This window comes from Corticium candelabrum, chromosome 17, assembly GCF_963422355.1.
Source record: "Corticium candelabrum chromosome 17, ooCorCand1.1, whole genome shotgun sequence".
Classification (NCBI taxonomy): Eukaryota; Metazoa; Porifera; class Homoscleromorpha; order Homosclerophorida; family Plakinidae; genus Corticium; species Corticium candelabrum.
Window position 1 is genome coordinate 5,929,160 of NC_085101.1, and position 15,000 is coordinate 5,944,159.

General features: G+C 40.0%; 4 protein-coding genes across 5 annotated transcripts in view; 2 read left to right on the forward strand and 2 right to left on the reverse strand.

Annotated features, from left to right (window-relative positions):
* LOC134192779 (autophagy-related protein 9A-like) overlaps window positions 1-6,118 on the reverse strand; it is an 11,951-nt gene extending 5,833 nt beyond the window's left edge. Inside the window, exons 1-9 of the mRNA XM_062661531.1 lie at window positions 5,684-6,118; window positions 5,421-5,615; window positions 4,346-4,487; window positions 3,446-3,548; window positions 1,104-1,203; window positions 920-1,027; window positions 243-260; window positions 72-171; window positions 1-5 (exon numbers count right to left, since the gene is read on the reverse strand). The exon at window positions 1-5 is cut by the window's left edge and continues 36 nt beyond it. Coding sequence (XP_062517515.1) covers window positions 1-5; window positions 72-171; window positions 243-260; window positions 920-1,027; window positions 1,104-1,203; window positions 3,446-3,548; window positions 4,346-4,487; window positions 5,421-5,615; window positions 5,684-5,904 — 992 coding nt within the window. The 5' untranslated portion in view covers window positions 5,905-6,118. The remainder of the gene's footprint in view (window positions 6-71; window positions 172-242; window positions 261-919; window positions 1,028-1,103; window positions 1,204-3,445; window positions 3,549-4,345; window positions 4,488-5,420; window positions 5,616-5,683) is intronic.
* A 2,734-nt stretch (window positions 6,119-8,852) lies between these two features.
* On the forward strand, window positions 8,853-9,858 carry LOC134193038 (vesicle-associated membrane protein 7-like). Its single transcript, XM_062661819.1, has 2 exons — window positions 8,853-9,311; window positions 9,439-9,858. Exons 1-2 carry the CDS (start codon window positions 8,907-8,909, stop codon window positions 9,688-9,690), a joined length of 657 nt encoding a protein of 218 aa, XP_062517803.1. The 5' UTR covers window positions 8,853-8,906; the 3' UTR covers window positions 9,691-9,858.
* Window positions 9,859-10,496: 638 nt separating this feature from the next.
* On the forward strand, window positions 10,497-13,582 carry LOC134193278 (vesicle-associated membrane protein 7-like). Of its 2 annotated transcripts, none has more exons than XM_062662102.1 (2): window positions 10,497-11,030; window positions 13,103-13,582. In XM_062662102.1, exons 1-2 carry the CDS (start codon window positions 10,611-10,613, stop codon window positions 13,340-13,342), a joined length of 660 nt encoding a protein of 219 aa, XP_062518086.1. In that variant the 5' UTR covers window positions 10,497-10,610; the 3' UTR covers window positions 13,343-13,582. The 2 variants fall into 2 exon arrangements, with proteins under 2 accessions (XP_062518086.1, XP_062518087.1); XM_062662103.1 differs by lacking the exon at window positions 13,103-13,582 and adding an exon at window positions 12,346-12,893.
* A 411-nt stretch (window positions 13,583-13,993) lies between these two features.
* Window positions 13,994-15,000, reverse strand: part of LOC134193260 (uncharacterized) — a 14,367-nt gene continuing 13,360 nt past the window's right edge. Inside the window, exon 12 of the mRNA XM_062662083.1 lies at window positions 13,994-14,966. Within this exon, the coding sequence (XP_062518067.1) occupies window positions 14,149-14,966 (818 nt within the window). The 3' untranslated portion in view covers window positions 13,994-14,148. The remainder of the gene's footprint in view (window positions 14,967-15,000) is intronic.

Here is a 15,000-nt window from a genome sequence, read left to right on the forward strand (position 1 = left end):
ATACTCTACATCAAAAATCAAATCCGGATTACAAACAAATGAAACTTGCTCACACACTCATGAACTCACACCTCGGCATACGTAAAGAACGAATAGAGAACTTGCCACAGCAATACAAACGGACAAAGAACGAGATTGAGAAGACCAATCCAGAAGAAGCGACTTGACATTCTAAAATTCATTAATTATTATTGATCAATTAGCATGGAGTAATGTGACCACAAATCGTCTACAGACGTCACCTTTCAGCCAATGCAACTCTGTAAAGGAACAAACACGTGTGTGTTAGATATGCATTGCAAAAATTGATATCAATGATGGGTTAAAGAGTTGCTGATTACAATTAGATGAATAAAGAACAACTATAATTAATACATAATAATAAATTAATTTGTAATAAATAAATAAATAATTAATTAATAATTAATAGATAATAATTAATTAATAATTAATTAATAATTAAATAATAAATAACTAATTAATAATTAATAAATAATTAATTAATAAATAACTAATACATAATTAATTAATAATTAATTAATAATTAATTAATTTGTAATTAACAAATAGTTAATAAATAATAAATAATAAATAATTAATAATAAATAATTAATAATAAATAATAAATAATTAATAATAAATAAATAATTAATAATTAATAATAAATAATAAATAATTAATAAATAATTAATAAAGAATTAATTTTAATTATAATTTTAATAAAAATTAAAACATTAATTAAACAAATTATTAAACAATAAACAATTAATTAAAATATTAAACTATTATGTCAGGCAAGGCAGGGATACAGCCACACATAAACAGACAGACAAACTGACAGACAAACTGACTGACAAACAGACGAGCAAAACGACTGACGTGCTGACAGACAGACAGACTAGTGCATGGGATGTGTCACCTGTTTGTGGATCGTTTGTATTCTTCTCTGAGTTGCCATCGAGTTGCAAATGGATCACTAAATAAGATCAGTTTCAGATTGAATTTCATTCCTTCAGTCAAGAAAGTGCTGTAGACACAAACGATAAAGAAAAAGTTTTAGTGACAAATAATGTACGTGATGATGTCATCACAGTGGAATGTACCGTTGTCCGATTAGGGGAAAGTTGTAGACGTGATTGATGACGCCCTTGTTCTGCATTGCAATCAAGTAGTTGTGTCGTCTTAAAATGCGATGCACAATGTCTGCAAGAAGACAAAATTTACTGTTTGTCTGTCTGTTTGTCTGTCTGTCTGTCCATCCATCTGCCTGCCTGCCTCTGTCTGTCTGTCTGTCTGTCAGTCTGTTTGTTGGTCTGTGTGTCTGTCTGTCTATTTGTATGTCTGTCTGTCTGTCTGTTTGTTTGTCGGTCTGTGTGTCTGTCTGTCTATCTGTCTGTCTGTCTGTCCATCCATCTGCCTGCCTGCCTCTGTCTGTCTGTCTGTCTGTCGGTCTGTGTGTCTGTCTGTCTATCTGTCTGTCTATTAGTCTGTCTGTCTGTCCATCTGCCTGCCTGCCTGTCTGTCTACATGTCTGTCTGTCTGCCTGTTTGTCTGTCCGTCTGTCTGTTAAAATCATATCATCTAGTCAATGCATCGCTGTTCCAATACTTAGAGTAGAACATCCTGACTAGAAATTCTCTCTGATGCCCAATCCTCTATGTTGACTTTGTGCTCAGAAGTGACTAATGATGCAGCAGTATTTGTTTACCACACTCAGATGTTAAGTGATATCCCATTAACTGTACATTCTAGAGATCATATTACAATACAAAGATGTTAGGTAACAGTAGAGGAAGTCGCAGGCTATCAAGACGAAACAGAACGAGAAGAGGAGTCAGAAATATCAATCAACTACTCGCGAAACAAGAGCAACTGTGTTGATGTCAAGGCAGCGGACCGTTTAGTAACCTTGCTAATTGGCTACTTCCTCTATTAGCAGCATTCTTGTTGTAAGACCAACCCTTCTTAATGAGTTTAGAACCCTAACGACTCTTGATATGCAAAAGCCTTATCAAACCGCCTGTGTAATACATATGCCTTCGTTACCCTAAAGCCTGGTTTGCAGTACGACGCTGGCTCAGCGTTCTGCGAGCGTCCTGGACGCTGAAAAGGATGTTCACGAGCATCAGCGAAGACGCTGGTGCTGTACCATTCACAGTATTGCGTCTGACGAGCATCCATCGCACAAAGAACACACTGCGGCAGTGGTCTGGCGGTGCAAAGTAACAACGTGTGTACAATGCACTTGCGACAGACATAGAAACATTTTACTTTCGTTGCTGCTGTGACGTAGTCTCAAGCGTTTTTCTTTCATTCTTAGGTACGTGTAGTCCTTTGACTAAACTTGCCAAACACAGGGAAAGCCACACACACACACACTCAATGAAAACTTTCATCGACGAACCAATGATCGATGCCAGTTAATGAATAGAATATCTTGGATAAGCCCAGTTGCTCTAACTGACTTTTGATTGGTTGAAAATGAGCACGTGATGTCATTGAACGCTGGGTCACTTCCGGCTAGGACGCTCGATTAGAACTTTTCTCTATTCCAGCATTGTGGACGCTCACCTGGCGGCATGCGAGCGTCGCAGACGCTGACATGTTCACAGTGTGACGCTGACACTCCAGGATGCTCGCGCCCAGCGTCGTACTGTGAACTGGGCTTAACTATAAAAAATTCGGGAACTTGTGGTTTTGAATGATACCAAGATCGTCACTGCCTGCCCTATTGCGTAGAAGTTATTACAGATTTTTAAAGTGCAAAGACAACGCAAACAGAGAGTAGTGCAACACGTAAGCACAGGTAGTGGCATGGATCAACAAATAAATAAATAATAAAATTAATTAATTAATTAATTACAAAATAAGTAAATAAATAAATACATAATACATAATTGATATAAATTTGTACATAATGGGGCATGGTGGCAATACCTCACAGCCATGCGTTGTTGCTTTCTTATCTGCTTATTCAACGTTTAAGTATAAATTGTGGTCTATCTGCCTCATTAGTGTCTGTAGGCATTGTTGTGGACAAACAAACAACATACAGACAAACAAAGACAGACAGACAAACAAACAGACAGACAAACAAACAAACAGACAGACAAACAGACAGAAAGACAGACACACAGACAGACAAACAGACACACAAACAGACAGACAACATACAGACAAACAACATACAGACAAATGACAAGCAACAATCAACAAATAAATAAATAATAAAAAATAATTAATTAATTAATTACAAAATAAGTAAATAAAGAAATATAAATAATACATAATTGATATAAATTTGTACATAATGGGCATGGTGGCAATACCTCACAGCCATGTGTTGTTGCTTTCTTATCTGCTTATTCAACGTTTAAGTATAAATTGTGGTCTATCTGCCTCGTTAGTGTCTGTGGGCATTGTTGCCAAACGTTGTGTATCTCACCGAGTTCTGTCAGCATCTCTTTCTTCACACAAAGAGATAAATCTTCTTGGCATCTTACCAAGGCATTGACTACATCTGACCAAGTCTTGTTGGGCAAGTCCGACTAAATGAAAAAAAATGGTTGACTGCATGCCATGAAATTCCTCAAACAGACAATTTGACAACACACGCACATAGGCAAACAACAAACAGACAGACAAACAACAAAAGACAAATAGACAAACAACAAACAGACAGACAAACAACAAACACACAAACAGACAAACGGCAAACAACATACAGACTAACAAACAACAAACAGACAAACAACAAACATACAAGCAAACAACAAACAAACAAACAACATACAGGCAAATAACAAACAAACAAACAAACAAACAAACAACAGACATACAAACAACAAACAGAAAAACAAACAACATACAGACAAACAACATACAGACAAACAAAAAAACAGACAGACAGACAAACAGAAAGAAAGACAGACAAACAGACAGACAAACAAACAAACAACATATAGACAAACAGACAAACAGACAAACAACAGACAGACAGACAAACAGACAGACAAACAGACAGACAAACAGACAGACAGACAGACAGACAGACAAACAGACAGACAGACAGACAAACAAACAGACAGACAGATAGACAAACAAACAAACAGACAGACAGATAGACAAACAAACAAACAGACAGACAGACAAACAGAAAGAAAGACAGACAAACAGACAGACAAACAAACATACAGACAAACAGACAAACAACGTACAGACAAACAACATACAGACAAATGACAAGCAACAACCAAACAAATGAATAAATGGCAACAAAACAAGCAGACAAAATGTAAGCACATCAGCAGACATTATCTTAGAATTCCAATACACTGTTACTCACATCAGTGATCTTGAGATAGTCAGCATAAAATCTCCTGATGTGAAAAGCTTCCCAAACCTTGCGAAGTCCATAGATACCACGAGCAAGCCAAAAGAGACCAGCAACAAGCAGACAAACCACAATACCGACCACTTGATCATCACTAAATATTTATATTGAGTTAATATCAATTGATTGTTGTATAGAGAAGTGCATTTTAAGAACAACAACATGTATGTGTTTTATTGAATGACTGACAGACGACAAACAGAAAGACAGAAAGACAGACAGACACACAGACAGACAGAAAGACAGACAGACAACTGGATGGATAAATGGGCAGACAAGCAGACAGACAGACAAACAGACAACTGGATGATTAAATGGACAGACAAACAGACACACAGACAAACAAACAGATGGACAGACAAACAGACAGACAGAGACAGACAAACAGCCAGACAGGCAAGCAAGTAAACAGACAAACAGACAAACAACTGGATGGATAAATGGACAGATAAGCAGACAGACAGACAAACAAACAGACGGACAGACAAACAGACAGACAGACAAACAGACAAACAGTCAGACAGACAAGCAAGTAAACAGACAAACAGTCAGACAGGCAAGCAAGTAAACAGACAAACAGACAGACAAACAGACGAACAGACAAACAGACAGACAGACAGACGAAAAGACAGACAGACAAACAGACAAACAGACAGACAAACAGACAGACAGACAGTCAGACAGGCAAGCAAGTAAACAGACAAACAGACAAACAACTGGATGGATAAATGGACAGACAAGCAGACAGACAGACAGACAGACAAACAGTCAGACAGGCAAGCAAGTAAACAGACAAACAGAGACAAACAAACAGACAAACAGACAAACAGACAAAAGACAGACAGACAAACAGACAGACAGACAAACAGACAGACAAACAGACAGACAGACAGACAGTCAGACTGGCAAGCAAGTAAACAGACAAACAGACATACAGACGGTTTAGCTTAAATGCAACTGAAGTGGTACCGGAGCATTCTCACGTACTACAAATACCACACGGTTGCAAGCGTCCCTCCTATCTCACCTCAGTCTCTGAAATCTCCCAAAGTCAATCGCATCGAATATCGACTGTCCCTCATACAACAAGACGACATTCGAATGCCTTGTCTCATTCTCATCCACATACTCCACCGTCTCCTTCACCCCGTAATTAAACAAAAAGTGATAATCAGTCGCCACACCGAGCAGCAGAGTCACAAACACAATGAACGCAAATTGACTAAAACCAGAAACAACAGGTCACGTGACGTAGCCACCATGTAGCAAGTATGGAATTTCGCGTCTTACACCAACTGGAAGAGCTCCTCGACGGAGATACAGAGAAATCCGAGACGGTTATAGTAAACGTAAACTTGTGTGAAGAATTGGTCGAGATCGTCGATGCGTGTCCACTCAGAATGGCCGCTGCCGTTTCGTTTTCCGCCCGTCCTGCCGAAATAGTCTGGAGGTTGAGCGTCATCCTCGGACAGTAGACGCTGGTAGTTGTGTTTGTTTAGATAAGACGCCATTTGTCCGTCTGGCGCTCGCCGGTTGAGAGAAAAATGAGAAAAATGTCGATCAGCCGTTGCTGTTGAAAGTTGAATGAATCGCTAGTGTTGAAAAGATCCGAGTTGTGTAGGTTGCAATTATAAATTTAGTCGCTCGTCTGACGTAGTTATCAAACTGCTTTGTCATGCGTAGCAACAACAGTCCCGACGTGACGCGTGTGCTAAGTATAGGATATGAGTAGGTTAATTGAATTCCCGGATGACTGGAAATGTCCTGTCATTGGCGGTTTGTGTTCTTGTGTCATTTGCTGACGTAATAAAAATTTATATTGGTTGTTTATTGAGATGTTTACTTGTTGTTATAAAGGGATTGCTCCCGATTTAATTAGTTAGATGATTAAAAAATTAATTGAAATGATAAAAATTAATTAAAATGATAAAATTAATTAAAATGATAAAAAATAATTGAAATGATAAAATTAATTAAATGATAAAAATAATTAAAATGATAAAAATTAATTAAAAAATTAAAATGATAAAAATTAATTAAATGATAAAAATAATTAAAATGATAAAAATTAATTAAATAATAAAAATGATTAAAATGATAAAAATTAATTAAATGATAAAAATTAATTAAATGATTAAAATTAATTAAATAATAAAATTAAGTAAATAATAAAATTAATTAAAATGATAAAAAATTAATTAAATGATAAAAATTAATTAATTAAATGATTTTTTAGAAATTTAGTGTGGACTGACACTTCCTGTGCAAAGTTTGCCCTTACAATAATACCTTTAAATATCTGCTCTAGTGAAACTGGAATAATCAGTGTTAGACTTGCAAATTTGATTTAAGATTGGAGTTGTCCCTAAAATATTTCGCTTTCAATTATCTAGACAACTTAATTAATTTTAAGTTTACTAAGACTACTGATTCCTTCAAAATGCAATGACTAAGGTAATTGTAACAAAATAGTGTGTGTGTGTGTGTGTGTGTGTGTGTGTGTGTGTGTGTGTGTGTGTGTGTGTGTGTGTGTGTGTGTGTGTGTGTGTGTGTGTGTGTGTGTGTGTGTGTGTGTGTGTGTGTGTGTGAAGACAAGCCAAGATTTTGGTTTATCACTGAGCATCCCAAAAACTAAGGTGATGGCTGCAAGTAGGGAGGTATGTTGCAAAGATTGCATTCCCATACATACTAAACATGGTGACATTGAATATGTATGAGATTTCACATATCTTGAGCCACAATTGAAGCTTCAGGAAAATTAGACTTGGATGTAGATTGCAGAATTATGAAAGCATCCAAGACATTTGGAGCTTTACGTAAAGCTGTGCTTGAGGATAAAAATCTGACTATATTGACAAAATGCAAAGTATATGATGCTCGTGTGCTCTCTTCACTATTATCGTGGACCCCTTTGAAGAAACATCTTCAGAAATTGAACTCTTTCATAATAGATGTCTCCGGTCGTGTCTTGGAATCTCTATCACAACACAGTGGGAAAATCATATCTCAAATGAAACAATAAAACAAAGATGGGGAGATCCTGACACTATAAATATCAAACTTATAAGACAACGTATGCAATGGTTGCCCAGCCATTGTAATGGTCTCAAATGCCCAGCCATCGAATTCCCAAGATGTGCTTCTGTGGGTGGTTATCACAAGGTGGCCCTAAGAAACGCTGGAAAGACATAATTAGGAAAAAGATAATTGATCTGAACATTCCAGAAAGCTGTTGGTATGACTTAGCAAATATAATCAAGATCTGCCTGGAGAGACCATTACCATGTCTGTCTGGGGTCTAGTCAAGTGTCATCTGGCAAAGTTGATTTACAAACTGTTGTCTGCCCTGAATGCCACAGAGGCTTCAGGCGCATTAGCGACTTGAAAAGACACAAATGCATTGCTGAAAGAGAAAAACCTATACATCAGCAAAAGAAGCCATTGAATGCCAGACATGTAAGAAGTACTTTCGAAGCAAAAGGAGGCTATGCAACATAAATGCATCGTTAGTCATGGGAAAACTCTTTTATGACTTTGTCTTTGTCATCACTGAAGGGGTAGCGTGTCCGTTTAGACGGAAGCAATACGGGAGGAGGAGGAGGAGGAGGAGGAGGAGGAGGATCGGAGGTGTGTGTGTGTGTGTGTGTGTGTGTGTGTGTGTGTGTGTGTGTGTGTGTGTGTGTGTGTGTGTGTGTGTGTGTGTGTGTGTGTGTGTGAAGATAGACTTTTATAAGAATCAGATATCAATGCCATTCATCAGCATATTCAGACCTTGAATATGCTGATGATATGGCATTGATATCTGATTCTTATGAAAGTCTATCTACCTTGCTGGAATCTCTGGATTTGTCTTGCCATCACACGGGCTTACCATCAACTACAAGAAGATGAAGCTTCTAGCTGTCCTACCTGGAGCTGATGCCCATCCTCCATCTCACATTTCTCTGCATCCTGATTGTGATCCCATTGAGGTGGTACCATCTTTTCAGTACCTTGGAAGTTATCTTTCTAACAATTGCACCTTGGACGTTGGGATATCAACACGGATCACCAAAGCATCTCAGTCATATGGGTCACCTAACCGCATCCTTTGGCACCAGATCTAGAGGAAGATTAAGTCTACCACCAAGCTGAGCATCTTTGTCTCTGTAGTTATTTCCGATATAGCCTATGGTGACCTTGGCCTGCATCGTTTCTCATTGGAATGAAGACAGCGTGAAGTGAAGTTAAGTGTGTGTGCGCGCGCGTGTTTGTGTTTGTTTGTGTGTGTGTGTGTGTGTGTGTGTGTGTGTGTGTGTGTGTGTGTGTGTGTGTGTGTGTGTGTGTGTGTGTGTGTGTGTGTGTGTGTGTGTGTGTGTGTGTGTGTGTGTGTGTGTGTGTGTGTGTGTGTGTGTGTGTAAAGTAAGTAATTTGAGACTACATTCATTACTGTGAGGCTTACTGTGGAATGTCAACATACGGGATTTATTTACATCCGGGATCTATTTGCTGTATTGCGGAATCTGTTGACAGAATGCCGATCTTCTACAGTCTCGTTGCTCGTTCATCAACAGTGCTGTGCGAGCACACGGAGATGACAGGCAACTTCTCGACGATCGCCACTCAGATACTCGGTCGTCTTCCTTCGAATGACACGAAAGTGACGTATTCGAGTGACGAATATCTCTTCCACATCGTCGTATCAGATGGAATAACCTTCATGTGTCTCACTGATCGTGAAATGAGTCGGAGGCAGGCGTTTGGCTTCCTATTTGAGATACAACGCAAATTCACTTCCGGTGCGTCTAATCTGCTAACGCGCGCTAAGACGGCAAATTCGTACGAGTTGAACAGAGACTTTGCTAATGTACTGGCAACTGAGATGACACGGTATTCGAAAGGAGTGCCAGGAGACCAACTTTCCGTGTTGCAAGATCAGGTAAGGTAAATTAAGGTAAATTAAGGTAAATTAATTAATTAATTATGAATTTAAAGCAAATAATAAATGGACAGACATGAGACATAGATATCAATATTTGACTTTTATTTATCCTTATTTGGTGTAGGTTGATGAGGTAAAGGATATCATGACTCAAAACATTGAAAAGGTTCTCGAACGAGGCGAAAAAATCGAGATTCTTGTCGACAAGACAGAGGAGTTGTCATCGACAGCCGACAGCTTCCAAAAGTCAAGCACAAGACTCAAACGCAGCCTGTGGTGGCAGGACAAGAAATGGACAATTGTGATTGTGATAGTCGTTGTACTCGTACTAGGAGTCATCACTCTTGCCATTCTCGGTGGTCTTAATGTCATATGATGAACTGCAATTGACAGTCGATGAATAAGCGAGCATGCTGGCTGGATTTAATATCTTTTGTTGCCGGTTTTGTAAAGTTTAGTGGGCATTTCTTATTGTTGTCAGTTGCATGTTGGGTCTTTCTTTTGTAGTAGTTGATGTTTCAAGAGCAAAACTGTATAGTTGACAGCACAGAGTCTCCACTTTAATTTAATATCACGCGGTCTACTAACAAAACGTTGTGAACGTCTGTAAGACTCTGTTAACTTAACTGTAAACAGTTTCATCATTGGCACAATATAATAATTATGTGTGTGTGTGTGTGTGTGTGTGTGTGTGTGTGTGTGTGTGTGTGTGTGTGTGTGTGGTGCTGTGGCTCAATTGGTTAGAGAGTGCGTTTGGAGAATGGAAACATCCGAGACCTTGCAGGATTGCAAGTTCAAGTCTCAGTGATGGCGAGCTATGGCATAATTTCCTTGGGCAACAAACTCACACACAATTGCTTCTCTCGACTCAGGAGTATAAATGAGCACCTGGTCATTGACTGGGGTGGCAAAGGCCTCCGACTGTGACAAAGTCCATCAGCTACTGGGGTCCGGGTGGGACTTTGGGTGCCCACACCACAGTTGGCGTCGCAGTCGGTGCTCCTGTGAGCACCTGGCCAGGCTCCAGGAGATTACTTAGTAGGGCCCATAGCCCCTGCTTAGTGCACAGGAACCCAGCCATCTGGCTGGGGGCATTACCGTTTAATTAAGGGCAGCTCCTTATCCATTTGTCATTGCGTGCGTGCGTGCGTGCGTGCAGCAAAGGAGCAGCCAAAGTCAGACCACACCTACCCACATGCACATCCAGCCATGTCCTGCACTGTTTCCATGGCTTCAGCCGGACGTGAATGCATACTGCAGGTCGAAAGATAGAGCAGAGATTGAAGGCCAGAAAAAATGCCAATCATTTACAGTCTCATCTCCCGTTCTTCAACTGTGTTGTGTGAGCACTCAGAGACGACACACATTGACAATATTTCAATGCGTACCAGTGCGTCGCAGATCCTCGCCAGTCTCCCATCACATGACACTGAAGTGATATATTCGAATTCGAACGATGAATATCTCTTCCATGTTGTTGTATCCAATGGGATCAAGTTTATGTGTCTCACTGATTGTGAGACGAGCCAGAGCCAAGCTTTTGGTTTTCTGTTTGAGATCCGGCGGAAGTTCAATTCTATGGCAAACGTGCTAACGCGCACGGAAACGGCAAATCCGTATGAGTTGAATAAAGAGTTTGCTGATGTTCTGGCAATTGAAATGAGGCGGTACTCGAAAAGAATGCCCAAAGGTATACAAGAAATGTTGGATGATCAGGTGAGAACAAAATGCTTATAATTGATTGAAGTAGTCAATGGACAGACAGACAGACAGACAGACAGACAGACAGACAGACAGACAGACAGATCTCTACAAGGAAAAGGTGCGGGAGCTTGGTTAGAATCAGTCCCTACTTCAGAAAAGTTCGCAATGGATAAGAATGAATTTCAGATAGCGGCTTTTCTGAGACTAGGACAACCGATGCCTTTCATTTCTTGTGTAACACATTGTAACGGTGGCAGGGAACTGAATGCTGATGGTTACCATCTCCTCACTTGTAACCTTGGTGGAGGCCCTGTGTGGGAACACAATAATCTTGTAGCAGAGTGGTGTCAGTGTCTCAGGGACTTGCAACTGCATCACAAAAAAAAGAACCTAAGAATCAATATATAGACAGTGAAGACAGACCAGACATCATAGTATATGATTCAGGAACAGGTGCCAATGTCGAACTCGATTTCTCTCTGGCACACCCATTTAGTAGCGATATAGTGGTAAGAGCATCGAGAGAGGACAGATTTGCAGCTGCAAAAAGAGGAGAAAAAATAAATAAATATTCAAATCAACAGCATCCAGGGTCATGCAAAGCTACCTTCATTCCATTGATTTTTGAACATTTTGGTTGTTGGGGAGAAAAGGCAGACAATTATTTGAACCAGCTGGCCAAAAGATCGAGAGATGTAGAAAGTGGATCAAGTGAAGCACAGTTTAGAGGACAATGGAGAAAGAGACTATCAATATGCCTTCAGAAGTCCAATTCCAATGTAATATTAACAAAACTTAGAAGAATTGCAGAGGGAAATGAAGAATTGGACGACAATGAAAGAGACATTCAGAACATCATTCATTAGAATTTTAGTAGTATTCAATCTGTATGTCTCAGTAGATGGACATTTAGCTCAGCAGTTTTACCTATAGTGTTCTTGTAAAATTTTGCTTTTTGTGTTCAATAGTGAAATAAGACAGACAGACAGACATGCACACAGACAGACATGTAGGCAGGTAGGTAGGCAGACAGTTAGGCAGACAGGCAGGTAAACAGACAGACAGACAGACAGACAGACAGACATGCACATAGACAGACATGTAGGCAGGTAGGTAGGCAGACAGGTAGGCAGACAGGTAGGCAGACAAGCAGGTAAACAGACAGACAGACAGACAGATGGGATGGCGATGCCCTTGCCCTTGTTGGCAGATGACTACCAATGTGAATGTGGAAAAACGATCGATAGAGAAGGGTATCATCTGTTGACTTGTAAAGTTGGAGGTGGACCAGTGTGGTCTCACAACTGTATGGTTTCTGTGTGGGCAGATTGTCTCAGCCAGTTACATGTACCGTACTACATTGAGCCTAAAGATCGCTACACCACTTCCAGTGGAAGGCCAGACATCTATGTTGCGGAATCATTCTGCATGACAGCAGCAGAATTAGACATTGTTCTATCACATCCATTCAACAAAGATATTCTATCTAGAGCTGCCTATATTGATGGGGCTGCCACATCCAGACGACAAAAGATCAAACATACAAAGTATGACGCCCACCTGCTACCAGGAGGGTATGCACCAACAGCAATCCCTTTGGTACTTGAACATTATGGCAGATGGGGTGATGAGGCTCAACAGTTCTAAAGACTCTTCCTCTCATGTCTTATGATGAGGACGGTCATCAGAATGCATCCAATTTAGAACATATCAGAGACAACGTTTATCAGTTCAGTTACAACAATGTAACGCTAGAGTGATTTCCAGGAAGACATCCCGCTTACTGGAACATACAAGGAAAGTCAAGAGAATGAACAATATACACAATTATTAATGTGCTTTACTGTACAGCCCTATATAGGGCTGGTTTCTGTAGAGTTTCAGTTTGGTAGAGATTTGCGCAATTGGGACAGGAGAGAGAGAGAGAGAGAGAGAGAGAGAGAGAGAGAGAGAGAGAGAGAGAGAGAGAGAGAGAGAGAGAGAGAGAGACAAGACAGTTAGCCAAACCTATACATAGTTAGTTCACATCACTATTGACAAACAGACAACTTTGTAGCTGTTTGTCTTACTCTTCAGTCATCTAGGTCAAAAGAGAAAAGAGAGTAATTCAATATGTCAACGAGACTACCAAAAAAGCAGAACACGTTGCACTTCTCGGTGAGCATCTTGCTGTGAATTACGACGGCACCTTCAAGAAATCACGCAGACAGCCTAAACCCAGCCCACACTACAAGAACAAGAAACTGATTCTCGTGGTTGTGATCATTGTGATACTCATACTAGTCATCGTCCTTGCCATTCTTGCCAGCGTTGATGTCATATAATAAATTGATTGACAAAAACGCCAGCATACTGCCTGAATACTACACAAACACATTTGTATTTTGGTCGTGTGTTTGTATAGCTAGCAACGAGGTTGACTTCAATGTTGATATCCGTGTTGGACGCTATGATTTTGTTAACAGCCAAGGTCGAATACAATTGATAGAAAGTCTCTTTGTAAGTTGCTCATGCATCTCAATCAAGTCACTCATGCGTCTCATAACCACAGATGAAGTGCCAGACATGAGATATAGATTATACATGTACATACATACATACATACATATGTAAATGATGATGGCATGTCCACTGATTACTGTGATGACTCAAACATATGTAAATACATACATACATACATACATACATACATACAAACATGCATACATACATACCTAGATAGATACATAGGTACATGCATGCATACATACAAACATACATACATACATAGGTACATGCATGCATACATACAAACATACATACATACAAACATACATACATACATACATGCATACATACAAACATACATACATACATACATACATACATAGATGGGTATATATGTATGTATGTCTATGTATGCAGGAGAGATAGAAATGGCTTAATTAATAAGCAACTTGTGTTGTTGGTATAAGACAGACTTGAGTGTTCGATCATCACAACACAATAGTACTTCATTCATCAATATCTACAACTCATAGTTACATGTTCGCCATATTACCTATTTACCTGATTAACAAAATAAAAACTAATAGTCATCAATCTACAGACACGCCCACACATACCTACATACACAACTCCGCCTCGCCTCTCACCACCCCGATGACGATCCACGCACATTTTCATATGGACCCTCATCAAACACATTAAAATACAAATGCTCCGATGACTTGCTAGACCTCATTGACTGTTGACGCGTGCTTCCAACCGACTGAGATGACACACAGCTGCTTCCAGTAGGTGGAGACTGGTGAGCAGGAGCGATCAAATCTGCCGTAATATTTTCGTAGTCTCCAGGATACGAATCAATGTTCTGATAAAGACAGTTGCTAGAGTCATCGTACGATGCATTTCTATCATGATGTTGAAACTCGACGTCTTCCAGACTGACAGTCAACGCGTCGTCGGAGATTTCCTGTCCGCCATCAGTGAACTCGATGTATGTCTCTTCGCCGTCTTTATCAGACAGCGTGTGCGAGGGACGAGGCAAAACCGCCGGAGCTCGTTTTTTCTGCTTCTGTCTTACGTCCGAGTTGACACGTTTCGTCATGTCTTCGGGAAATATTGGGTTCTGAGGCTTCTTACCAGTTTGATTCTCACTGCCACGTATCATAATGTAGCTGTACGACCCTCTCTCTGTTGTCTCTTCTCCACAAACTCCGTGATGTGAAGGCAAACCGCGAATGGGTACTTCCGTTGTTTCTTCTAACGCACCACAATTGCATGGGTTGCTTGAAGCCGAACTGCTCCTCTGGCTGCAGTTCGACGCGTGTACTGTTTTCGGTTTTGTGTTACTAATGTCATCAGTTCGTTGGAGCTTTGGCTTCGGAGGTGGCGTGGGGCGATTTTGGGGTACGGGCTTGTGGCTACGTTGCCGTGGTGCTGGCCTCGGTTTGAGAGCCGTCACTGCTACACATAAAGATAAACAGTATTATCTGAGTGG